Here is a 12514-nt window from a genome sequence, read left to right on the forward strand (position 1 = left end):
CTGTGATTAGGGAGGGATGTTTTTTTATCTAGCCTGTTTTCTGTTCCTCTCTGTAGTTGCTCCATGATAGATATCTGACCAAACCGGCTCTCAGTCCCGCAGTATATCTAGTTTACCTGTAAGGCAGATCCTAGCTGTGCATTTGTTTCTCACAGGAATTGTCCTAATCAGAGGAGTTCTGACATAGGGTGCTTGCCACCGCACCAGGTACCGTATTTTTGGCCAAAAATACGGTACTTCAAGGTGTTGGTTTTCCACTGCTGTAACAACTGGTGCCAGCAAGGAATGACATCATAATGTGAGGCGGAGCATTTTGTACTGAATTCTAAAAATGGCTACAGTGTATTATAGGGATGGACGATGTGTGATATTAATACCAAAATTGCATGTTATGGACATGCAATTTTAACATCGCTAGATTTAACAGTCTGCTAGATTGAGATTAGGCTTTTTCTTACCTTTAATTCTGTACGGACATTATAGCACAGGGAACATTTTTGCTCCATCATAGGGAAAAATAACTTGTTAGTTCTGCAATATTAATTATTATTACTTTTTCAAGATTCTCTAGTATATCTAAAAATCATTTTAAAGTTTACCTTTGCTGCTTTTTGAGTGAGTGCTGCTTGCGTTCTCCAAGACAATCACAATCATTTTGTTGAACTCCTTTTTTGTTTTATAAATACCCTAATATTTACATTGGGGTACAATACATTGCAGTACTTGAAAATCTTCCAATTACTGTTATTATAATTATTATACAAAATCCTTTTTTCTATTTCTTGCAATGCCATTTTGATCTTCTTATATCTTTTCTTCTGACCAGATCACAATTAAAGCTTTGGTAACTTCATTTGTTCATGCAGAAATTACCATCACTTTCTTTCATTTTTGCAACCTTTTTCAGTTCTATTTGCATAACTAATCGACAAAGAAAATCACACCCAAAGTGTCATAGTACTAAAAAAGTACCCCAGCTGGTTTGGCACTTTAGATACTGGAACTCAATGCAGAAATGAAAGTGCCAAAAGTACTGTACCAAAATGATGGTACTTGGTGCGGTGGAAAAGCACCCATAGTTTTTTCTTGTATTTGTCTCTGACTGTAGTACAAATAGCATGCTTTCTTTTAGCTTACATCGTTGACTTACACTGAAACTCTCCACTGCTATTCTAGTTTGTATTCTTTTTAGCCCGTCTCCAGAATTTTCGGTGTATAATTGTATTCCCTGGATTTCAGGGAATACATATGGTTTCAGCAGTGATCCGCTGCCGTCATAGACTCCTTGGTATGTAAGGTGATAACTCAAAAACTGTTTGAACAACATTTTTTTGAAACCTTGGACAGGCAGTGTACGACATGCTAAAACTCTGAGACCACAAAACTGAAGCAGCAATGAATAATGATAAAAAAGGGTGTTTTTGGCACTTGATCCTCTTAAGACTATAACTGAAAAGGCTTTTGACAAATCTTTTTCAAACTTTGCAAATTTATTGTTTGGGAGCCGATCTGGAACTCATTAAATTTTGAGACAGATCGCCCCAAAACTGAAGTGGCATCGAAGGGAAGGGTGAAAGCAGACAACATTTGACTTTGTAAATGTGGTAAGTCTAAAGTATTTCATTGATCTTATTACTGTTTCACGAAAACATATGAATGAAGATCTACAACTGGTTTTATTTTCAGACAAATTGGCCCAAACATTTAGCAGCAGCATTGTGTGGTATTAAAGGAAGAAAACTGCAACTGTAAAAGACACTTCGTCTTGTGAACACAGTAACTCTACAAGTATTGTTCAGACACATGGTAGGGGTGACAAACTGGAAGTGACTACTTTTGAGATGGATCTCCCCAAAATTGAAACAGCGCTACATATTGATACCCAAAATAGACTAGTTTCTTACATTTGATCCCATAAGCAGAATAACTCAAAAAGTATTTGAAAGATCATTTTCAACCTTTCCAGTTAAGTTATGAGGTTAAAGATCAGGACCTGATCAAATTTTGAGACAAATTGCACCAACATTGATGCAGCGCCTCATAATGATAGCAGAGAGAAGACTAGCTGAGACACTTGATTGTCAGCATGAAAAGTTCAAGACCCAAAAATTTTTTGGCCAGTCTATTCCAAACTTTTCAGGCACATTGTATCAGTGAAGATCTGGGTTTTAAGGAATTCTGAAATGAATTGCACATAAATTGAAGCAATGGTGTTTAGTGATAGCAAAAAGAAGCATGAGATGATAACAGGTCTTTGCGAAAAGGGTCAGTGTAATTGCCATTGTTTACTCTACTTACCCTGTTTGATATTTAATGGCATTTATTGTCACTTCACAAAAACATATGGATGAAAATCTATACCAAAAAATTTACACTTGATCACACCCAAAATTGTAGCTGCAGTGAGAGGACAAAATTGGAACTGTCAGCAGAGGGCTGCTGAGAGCAAAAACGGAGCCTGCAGTCAACATCTTGTAAACTTAGATCTTCTATGGATCTTTAAAAAACAGTTCAACCAAGGAGACCTCAATAGATGTTGACACAAGTATTTATTTGATTAAACAAGTTAAATGAGTAGGAGAACAGTAATTTGGCGAAGCCCGTCTCTTGGTCGTTGGTTCCATCGACTCTGAAGCCGACAGATCTGGCTGGGTGATCGGGCAGAAAGCGAAGGAGCCAAGCCCGGACCAGGCAGGGAGGTGGGCGAACCGAATAGCTGTAACGGCAAAGGATGGGATTAGACTTACTCTTTATATAAAACCTGGATCGATGTGATTGGATGCGCTCGCATTCCTTAGGTCTCCTTGTTTGAACTTTTGTATTCACTTTCATATATCTTATTGATCATTGTACAGGTGTATAATTTGAAAAATGTGGGGTGTCAGATTATTTTTTAACTATACCGTAATAAAATTTATATTGAATTCTGGTCACTAGCTTCACCATTTGGCAAATATTTTCAATAGCAGTCATGTTGCTCGTCATTGAAATGTATTGCAGGGAACTGAGTGAAATTAATTGTGGGAGAGTTTAGTTTGTCACTTTCGGAGACTTGGGGAGAGTGTGTAAGGTAGGCTTACAATAATATTTTCAATAGACTGAGGTATTTTCATTTGTAGAAATTTATCATACAAAATGTTCTAGGGTTGTTGGATGAATAGATTTACCATGTACTTGGACCCCGAGCTTTGCTTTCAACTTTGTATACATATATATGTGTGTGTGTGTGTGTGTGTGTGTGTTTGTGTGTTTGTGTGTGTTTGAGCAGGTATACCTATCCTTATGCGGACACAATGTCCCCATTACGTGATAAATATTAGTTTTTTTTCCCTTATGGGGACCGGTTTCCTGGTCCCCATAAGGGAAAACTCTATTTTAATAAAATCAGTGACTGCTATGAAAAAACTAAAAATGCAAAAACTCTTGTATTTTGCTTGGTTACTTATGGTTATGGTTAGGGCAGGGTGGGGGTTAAGGTTGTCATAGTTAGCGTTAGCATTTTTCCCATAGAAGTGAATGAGTGGGCCCCATAAGGATGAGTATGCCCTACATGCGTGCGTGTGTGTGTGTGTGTGTGTGTGTGTGTGTGTGTGTGTGTGTGTGTGTGTGTGTATCTGAGTATGTCTGTAAAGGATTCTCAGATTAACCATGTTTACACATTCAAAACATGAGTTCAGTCATCAATGTAGATAATCACTTGTTCACCAGTATAACTTGTTGCTTTGTGGATAAGGAATTGGTATACTCTAAGTGAAAGAGCTAAGAGTTAAAAAGACTTTGAGCTGTAAATATTGTTCTTGTTTACCGTAGCTAATCCTTTGTATATATTGTGAATAATAACATTTCTTGTTCATTTTTTTGGCATCCATCCTATAAGTTGCACACTTGCCTCATATTGAAAAATGAAGGCTGTGTCCCATTTCACACCAAAATGACACACGATTAATCTCCTTATCTCACTGTGTGATGATGAGCTTGATTAAGTATTTCATGAGCATGTTAAACTAAAGCACAATTTAGAATTGTATTGACAGCTCTTGTAGCTCGACAGACAGCACATTTCGCTAACAATGCAGAGCTCGGGAATTCAAAGCAGATAAATTTGTAATTTTCCCTCTATGTTTAAACCTTTTTGGATAAAAGCATCAGTTAAATATAAATGAGCAACAAGTACATTGTGTACATGAAGAAAAAAAACTGGCCCTTCCAGGGCTCAGTACTGTATATACCATCACTGGATCTGTTACACTTCATACTGTTATATCACAGAAAATTATATTCATAGTTCAAAAGAGAAATAAAAAGAATATAAATATTTAGCATATAAAAAATATTGATAATTTACATTCTCAAAAAAGGACAATAACATGTGTACAAAGGAATACAATGAACCACCATATTGGTGGGGAAAGATTTTGCAAATCATATAAGTGGGATAAATGAGTAAGTATACTTTCAGACCTACATATCACAACAAGGAGGCTAAGGATGACATTAAAAGCTTATCCAATATTTTACCTCCAAAAGACCTCTAAAAGGGTGAAATGGATAGCAGGATAGTAAGGGCCTAATAATTGAAAATGAAATTGATGTGTTAAATAAGTTTAATGATTATTTTACATAGGTGTTCACAGTAGAGATCTTACCAACATTTAATACGAATACAGCATGGTCTATGTCCAATATATGTATAACTGAGACTGGTGTGGTACAAAGCCTAGCTAAGCTCAAAATAAATAAATCACAGGGCCTTGATGGCATCTTACCTATAGTTTTAAAAGTGATGAGATATTATTACCCAACCTTTAACTTTACTATTCCAGAAATCGTTATCTGCTGGTGTGGTATCCTCTGATTGTACGGGATCTGAATTTAATTAGCGACTGGGCTGATACCTCGCAGATGAAATTTAACATAGATAAATGTAAGGTAACCCATGCAGGGAGCAGAAATATAAAGTACAGATTTTTTTATGGGTTCCACTGAAATAAAGGTAGCTGATTATGAAAAAGACCTCGGTGTGTATGTTGATGCTTCCATGTCCCACTCTTGCCAGTGTGGGGAAGCAATAGAAAAGGCCAATAGGATGTTGGGTTACATCTCTAGGTGTGTGGAGTTTAAGACAAGGGAAGTGATGCTACGATTATATAATGCCTTGGTAAGACCCCACCTAGAATACTGTGTGCAGGTTTGGACACCATATCTTAAGAAGGACATTGCTGCCTTGGAAAAGGTGCAACGTAGAGCTACGAGAATGATTCCTGGTCTTAGAGGAATGACTTATGAGGAGAGGTTAACTGAGCTGAATCTGTTTAGCCTCGAGCAAAGGAGACTAAGGGGGGACATGATCCAGGTATATAAGATTCTAACAGGTCTGGATGCAAATATTAGTTTAAATACTTGAACTCGTGGCCATAAGTGGAAATTAGTGGGAGAACATTTTTAAATGAATTTGAAGAAGGACTTCTTTACACAGCGTGCAGTTGGAGTATGGAATAGTCTTCCTGCTAATGTAGCGCAAGCTAAAACCCTGGGTTCCTTTAAGTCAGAGCCAGAAAAGATTTTAAAAACTCTGAGCTATTAGTTAAGATCTCCCCAAATGAGCTAGATGGGCCAAATGGCCTCTTGTCATTTGTAAATTTATTATGTTCTTATGTACAAGGACTCAGAGCATTCAGGTAAAAACACATTAATTAACTTTCACATTGTTGGTGATCCATTCAGTACTTTTAGAAATTTAAGAAGTTGATCTGTGTGGGATGGGTACAGATTAGATGGCCAGACCAAATGGCAGGGCTGTCTGGGGAATACAATGCTGTTGTTTCTGACAGTACCAAATCTAATTTTATTTGAAAATGTTAGAGACTGATATCTACTTGCTGATGCTGGCGCGGGCCTCCTTGCTGACCCCTTTATGCTCTCCCCACCACCCTCTTACCGCAGACATGGATGAGTGTGCAGAGGAAGGCTACTGCAGCCAGGGCTGTAGCAACACGGAAGGGGGCTTCCAGTGCTGGTGTGTGCAAGGCTATGAGCTCAGGCCTGACAAGCGAAGCTGTAAGGCTTTGGGTAAGTTGGGGAGTAGCACACACAGGGATTTCAGCCTTCTTTATGCGTGGTGGCTTTGGCTGTCATGTTTTACATTGTATTTTATTTGTGTTCCACCCAAACGTTTCACGTTATGCTACAGCTAATTATAGAAGAATGATTGTTTTGTCTGTATGCACTGTTGGAAGCATAATGCCAAAACGTTTGTGTGGAATAAAATAAATTACAAACCATCAGAATTTAGACCCAATCTCTAGTATTTAAACGATTATGCGCCTTTTTGTTGTTTTACTGAACCTTAAAGTCTTTACGTTCGATTTTTTTGTGCTGCCAGTGCTTCATAAGCAGTGCTCAAGTCTAAATTTGGCACTCCAAGAACAAAAAAGCCAACCATAGGTTTCTAAACCATCCGTCTCCATCTGGGTGCAGGACCAGAGCCGGTCTTGCTGTTCGCCAATCGGATCGACATCCGACAGGTTCTGCCACATCGTTCGGAGTACACGCTGCTACTGAACAATTTGGAAAATGCTATTGCGCTGGACTTCCACCACAACCAGGAGCTGGTGTTCTGGTCTGATGTCACTCTGGACCGCATTATGAAGGCAAACCTCAATGGCAGCAATGTGGAGGAAGTTGTGTCCACTGGACTGGAGAGCCCAGGTACCTACAGATATGCACCTGAAGAACTCATAATGCTATAACGTGGAAGCTTTGACATTTCTATAGTTAGTAATATAATTGCTGACCTTTTAAGCACAATAACTTGTGGAATAATTTTCTCGAAGTCCGATGTTTAAGTGTTTGACAAACTTTATTATTCGATGAGCTCAAAGGGAACAGACACTCAGCAATCATGCGTCTCGTGTTACATCTTGTGCATACATCTTTTAAAGCGAAGAAATGTGCCAGTCATCAGACAGTTCAAGGAAAGCTCAGATATCTGGAGACACCAGCTACTTCTGCTTGTTTGAGGCCCACCTATCAGCTCAGAACAAGTCCATCTATTCGAGAATTTTTTTGCAATATCATTCTGAGTCGAGTTAATTTTGTCCAATTACTTTATCTCACATCCCATATATGCCCCTTGTTCTCTTTTTCTACATTACTCCTTATCCAGTACCATGCATGCATTTTATAATATCTTCTGCAACAGCTTACTTCACAGGTCATGCCTTTGCCTTGACCCGGGCCACTTGCTGAACAAGCAGTATTTTGGCAAACATGTTAGTTCCTTTATAGAAAATAGAAAATCCCTTACTTAAGCAGATTTGCATTATTGTTTGATACATTCAATCAATTCAAGTAGGATTACATTGTTTCAACCACTATGTGTAAATCAACAGCACCATTATAAACTCAATTATTAATTACTGATTAGGTAATGCATTTTGCATAATCATCTATATTTCATTATTGATTACTGATTAGCATAATCATGAATTTTCTATCACAAACTACATTAGAATTTTTGGAGAAGCAGACAAAAAAAACAGATATTGCCATTCGTCAAATATTTGTGTAATGTGCTTGTCTGGCTTTGTAATGTTTTGGCTTAAATTACTTCCGAATATGTTTATGCCTTGCCAGATTCTGCTGTGCACCATCAAACACTCATACTTGTGTGGGGAAACCTGATGTTATAATGTGCAATAAGGGATAACATATGGGAATTGATTTGTAAATGAAGTAACAGCTTTGTTTTCATGGATTGAAATTTACTTATTGATTATAGCAAGTTCAGTGTTTTCCAGCTAATCTTATTGCTAGGATCTGAAACTGAGGGAATTAAGCCAGGGAAACAGTCCTTTATATCAAGCATGGGCTAAGTTAGACACTGCTCTGTATTTCCACAGGGGGCCTGGCCATTGATTGGATCCATGACAAGCTGTACTGGACTGACTCAGGCACATCTCGCATTGAAGTGGCCAACCTGGATGGCACACACCGGAAAGTGCTGCTCTGGCAGAATATGGAGAAACCCCGCGCCATTGCCCTGCACCCTATGGAGGGGTACGAGTATCCCCTGGCCACCAACACCCCACATCCCATGCGAGAGCGAGGTCCTTTTAGCTGATCGTTTGCAGTATTGTGGCTCCACTGTCACTAAATTTGGTTTTTGTCCTTTTTTGTCTTTTTGTAGGAAGATCTACTGGACGGATTGGGGTAACACCCCACGTATTGAGTATGCTAACATGGATGGTTCTAACAGACGTGTTATCGCAGACACCCACCTCTTTTGGCCCAATGGGCTGACTATTGACTACGCTGGACATAGGTTGTACTGGGTAGATGCCAAGCACCATGTGATTGAACGAGCGGACCTAGATGGCCGGAATAGGAAAGCGGTCATCAGTCAAGGTAAGATCTCTGTTACTTTAACTAAAGGCTACAAGCTTGCAATGACAAAAATTTTTAAAGCCACTTTGAAATTTTGAAGAAACTGGAAATGTCTTTTGTAGACTCAGACTTAGGCTTGATAATTGAATTTATATCTTCCTTAGGAAATGTTTGGAGGAAATTTAAATTTCTCTCAGCCAAAAGTTTCGCTGCCATAGAGTTAGCATTCCAGCTGAAGGGCTGAAATTAATCATTGGCACTCATTGCTTTTGTTTCAGAGCAGCACACACATACTAAACAGGAAACTAATCAGTGCCATATACTTGTTAAATGTCAAATACACAGACCTTCATAAATTCCCATATTACTGTCACAAGAGCTCAGCAGTCTTTACGGTTGCTTTTATTCCTAATAATCAGATATGGCACTATACTAAATTTACCCAGCTCCCAGGTTCTGGCCGTAAAGGCTGCAACCCAATCTAACATGAAAGTGAGACTGATGTCTTGTTTACGGTGAGTGTGAAACGTGCACTGCTTGGGTGGATTCCAGTGGAGCACGGAGAATTCCTGCCTTACTGACCTGAACTGGCGTTTCTCATTAGCTTTTCTTCAACCACTTTCCCCAGAGCAAGTTAAAGATTCTCTTCTCTTGTTTTTTGCCCCCTTGGGGAATGCTGTGATAAGCAATCTTCTTTTTCAGTGTCTATGGGTTTGTGCTATGAGACTGGTTTAACAAACTCAGGGTTGGTACGTAAGTTTCAGCTTAACAAAACCAAATACTATAAATGCAATCTGAAATAAACAGTATCAATATGTTGTCTGTCAGCAGTCTATGTTGAGTCAGGTATCAACATTGCATGTAATCAATATCTGACTTAAATCAAATTAATTCAGTACAATTCAAAAACTATTTTGACGATATTCATTGTCACGTGACATAGAACTGAACATATATGTATGACTGCCGATATGTGTAATGTTTTCTCATTCACTAAATAAAAGTAGGGCTGCATTTCAAAACAAGACAAAATAAATAAAATGTGAAAATTGTGCATGTTTGAATAAAGTGCTTAGCTTAAGTTGTAAAGCCCTAATACAATTAATCGTATTTATGTCACATATTTTAGTATTCATGGATTTAAGTATTGATTTCAATAATCCCACACAAGTAATAAAATTAAAGTTTCGTTTTAATATAAATATATATGAACTTATCACTTTAATCACCATTAGAGTAGGATCTGGGCGGTCTTATTTCGAAAGGATATAAAACATGACATGTTATGTTTTTCTCATATTCGTTTTATATTTGTCGGAGTAACAACGCAAACGGAATGACGTAGTTGTCTGCACAGTTTTCACCTTGTAAATAGTTTGCTTTTGTATTTAACTGTGTAAATACACTTTTGACGTAGCTAAGTTTAGGTTTATAACGGTATAATATAGTAAGATTGCTGTAAGATTTCCTGCGTGACTGAAAGTGAGTGTCATGCCAGATGCTTGAGATTTGGCAACCTTGAAAACATACATTTTTTGTTTCACCTGAAGGAACATGAAATCACAAATGAACTACGTCTACAAATATTTATTTTAATATTCAGAGAGAGTAGACCTGGTGGCATTATAGCCTATGCAGTTTCTCTTAATTTTTCCAGTAATGGCACTATTAATTTTACAGGACTCAGTTTCCGGGTAAATAAACATATGTTTTTGTTTAAAATAAGACTTAAATCTGTGTCTTTGTGTACTGCACAGTCAGACCTTAACACCATTCCTTAACATTGGTTTAATTCCATCTTGGTGAACATAATGACTTTCAGAAATCGAAGGGAAACTTTAAACATTTGCACTTTTAATTTTAGTGGACTTAAACAACTGTAGTTTTAGTTTGTATTTTATGATATTTAGTCAACGTTTCCACCAGCATCTTATAGATCTCATCCCATTCCCACCTGCAAAGGAGAAATATGTTTAATTTCACTTTGCTTATTTTCTGCTAAGAAAAAACAAGCCTGTAACCTCAACATACAGGTTACTTTCAACATTTCACAGTTAAAACAGGCTACGTTTTTCACATAATAGTGGGCTAGTCGTGCATTCATGCATATTTCACCTGCATCGACGTTTGCAGTAACTGGTTGTAGATCTGTACAAACAACATCACACATTTTTGTTTTGTTTCAGTTTTTACTGCAGTTGTCACTTTTGATTTGCTTGTACTTGCAGTGAATGTCAGTACAGTCTAGCCCTTGGAAACTGAACACACCTGGCCATAAAGTAACGGAATTGTGCCCAGTGTATAATAGCACTTTGTTGCATTTGTCAAAACATGCAAAATTTCTTATCCTCTCGCTTATTTTTACATTAGGTGCTTGTATAGTTTTATATTATATTAATTTGCTTGTATATTTTCATCAATAGGTACTTACATCATTGGGTGTTAGGCTGGCTGTGTAAAAACTAAATTAGGCGTAGTAGCCTATTTTTCTTTTATTAAATGAAAATTTGAATGTAACTTTCTATTTACTCACAAACAATTAATAGTTACATAAAATAGTAAAAAACATATTTCAGCACTACTTATTTATTTTAATTATTTTCCCACTCCCACAAACATATCAGTCACTTTCTGCCTGCTCCCGCAGAAATGAAGAATAGTCCTGTGCCACACTCTATTGCCCTTGGTCCCGCAGGAATGCAGATTTTTACTTTAGTGGCATCCTGCTGTTGTTGTAGATGGTCCGCTTGCCTGTTTTCACTTCGCGCACGAGCAGATCCATTTCCTCTGCAGGGAAGCTTTCTTTTTTACTACCTGGCAAATCTGCAGTTACAACAGCAATCCGCCAAGTGCAAGTACAACTGGCTTTCAAATGGAATGGGAGATGACAGTCTGATTGGTTTTGCTGCTACTTATCCTCAAAGTTACCCGGCTAAGCAAGAAATCTGGCTTTGTGATACTGGTCCCTGGGCCAGTCCTGAATGTTTAGCAAAACATATTTGTAGTATGGTGGAAATACTGCTAGTGTCAGTCTGTTTTAATTCAACAAGTGGCCTTTGCATCAAAATTTTTGGCATGCAAATGACACACGCCTTCCAAAGCTAAGAAATGGTTTCTATTATTTTTTATCTATTTCCCTTTTCTACACCCCAGGTAGCAAAGAAATGATAATTCAGAGTGTTTTCTTATGAGCTGTAACTTTTTTTTTTTTACTATTGCAACTACATGACTCAGCAGTAGCTTGTTGCAAAAGCTCAAATGGAGTACTTTTTCATGGTATGAAAGTATGTTTTTTTTAAAGTATGTTTTAAAGGGTTAAGATAAAAAAACAGTTTCTGAGCTTAGGAAGGTATATGTGAATCAAATTATATAAAAATAAAACAGTGACACCAAAACTCCTTTGGAAATTTGCCAAATTAAAATGGAATGACCCCGCAGTAATATTTTTTTGTGTGTAGTGACCCTCGATGGGGGGGATGACTGGCTGGTCCCATAAGGGGAGCCTGAATAATGAGTATTGTGAAGCCTGTGATAGTATCTCTCTCAGGGAGCCCCACTGTTTACTCAGACAGAAGGCTAAACAAGCGGGATGTGGAGCTGGGCGTCTGTCCATGACGGCTCCTGGAGCTGCGCCAGCCGGCAGGGCAGCCCAGGCAGTGTCAGCAAGCGACTGCCCTGATCCCAGCACACACCTGTGCACCTACAGAGCTGTTTTGTACTGGACATGGACAAGGGACCCCCATGCAAAGCAGCCCCCAGCTGCAACAGCTGTTGTCCCGGCAGGAAGCATTGTGTTGGCACCTGGCAAACACTGTGTGCTCGCGCCCTGAGGGAGGCACTGGAGATGTTTAGGGAGTTGAGGTGACCTGGGAACATGGATTGATGATAGCAGGCAAATCTGCTGACAGAGGGAGACAGGCAGGGGCGATAAAAGAGAGAAAAGGCATGATGCAGGATTACTGCCTGCTTATAAGGTGAAAAGGCGGCTCTAGCTGGTGATGCATCGCTTGGCCTCGGAGTACAATCATCAAACAAGCTGCTGTCAATTTACCACAATGCCCAACTGCAGGATTTATAGAAAGGTAGTTGTGAGTTTTTTATCCAAAACTTAGTTGCCTAAATAATGAAA

At 38.4% G+C, this 12514-nt stretch overlaps 1 protein-coding gene across 3 annotated transcripts in view; it reads left to right on the forward strand.

Moving 5' to 3' along the window:
- The window catches only part of LOC125723476 (low-density lipoprotein receptor-related protein 4-like), a 103602-nt gene that overhangs the window by 74769 nt on the left and 16319 nt on the right, over positions 1 to 12514 (forward strand). For all 3 annotated transcript variants that reach the window (XM_049000075.1, XM_049000076.1, XM_049000077.1), the window contains exons 11-14: positions 5944 to 6069; positions 6478 to 6708; positions 7902 to 8058; positions 8189 to 8406. In XM_049000075.1, the coding sequence (XP_048856032.1) occupies positions 5944 to 6069; positions 6478 to 6708; positions 7902 to 8058; positions 8189 to 8406 (732 nt within the window). The remainder of the gene's footprint in view (positions 1 to 5943; positions 6070 to 6477; positions 6709 to 7901; positions 8059 to 8188; positions 8407 to 12514) is intronic.

This window comes from Brienomyrus brachyistius, unplaced genomic scaffold (genome assembly GCF_023856365.1).
Source record: "Brienomyrus brachyistius isolate T26 unplaced genomic scaffold, BBRACH_0.4 scaffold49, whole genome shotgun sequence".
NCBI classification, from domain to species: Eukaryota; Metazoa; Chordata; class Actinopteri; order Osteoglossiformes; family Mormyridae; genus Brienomyrus; species Brienomyrus brachyistius.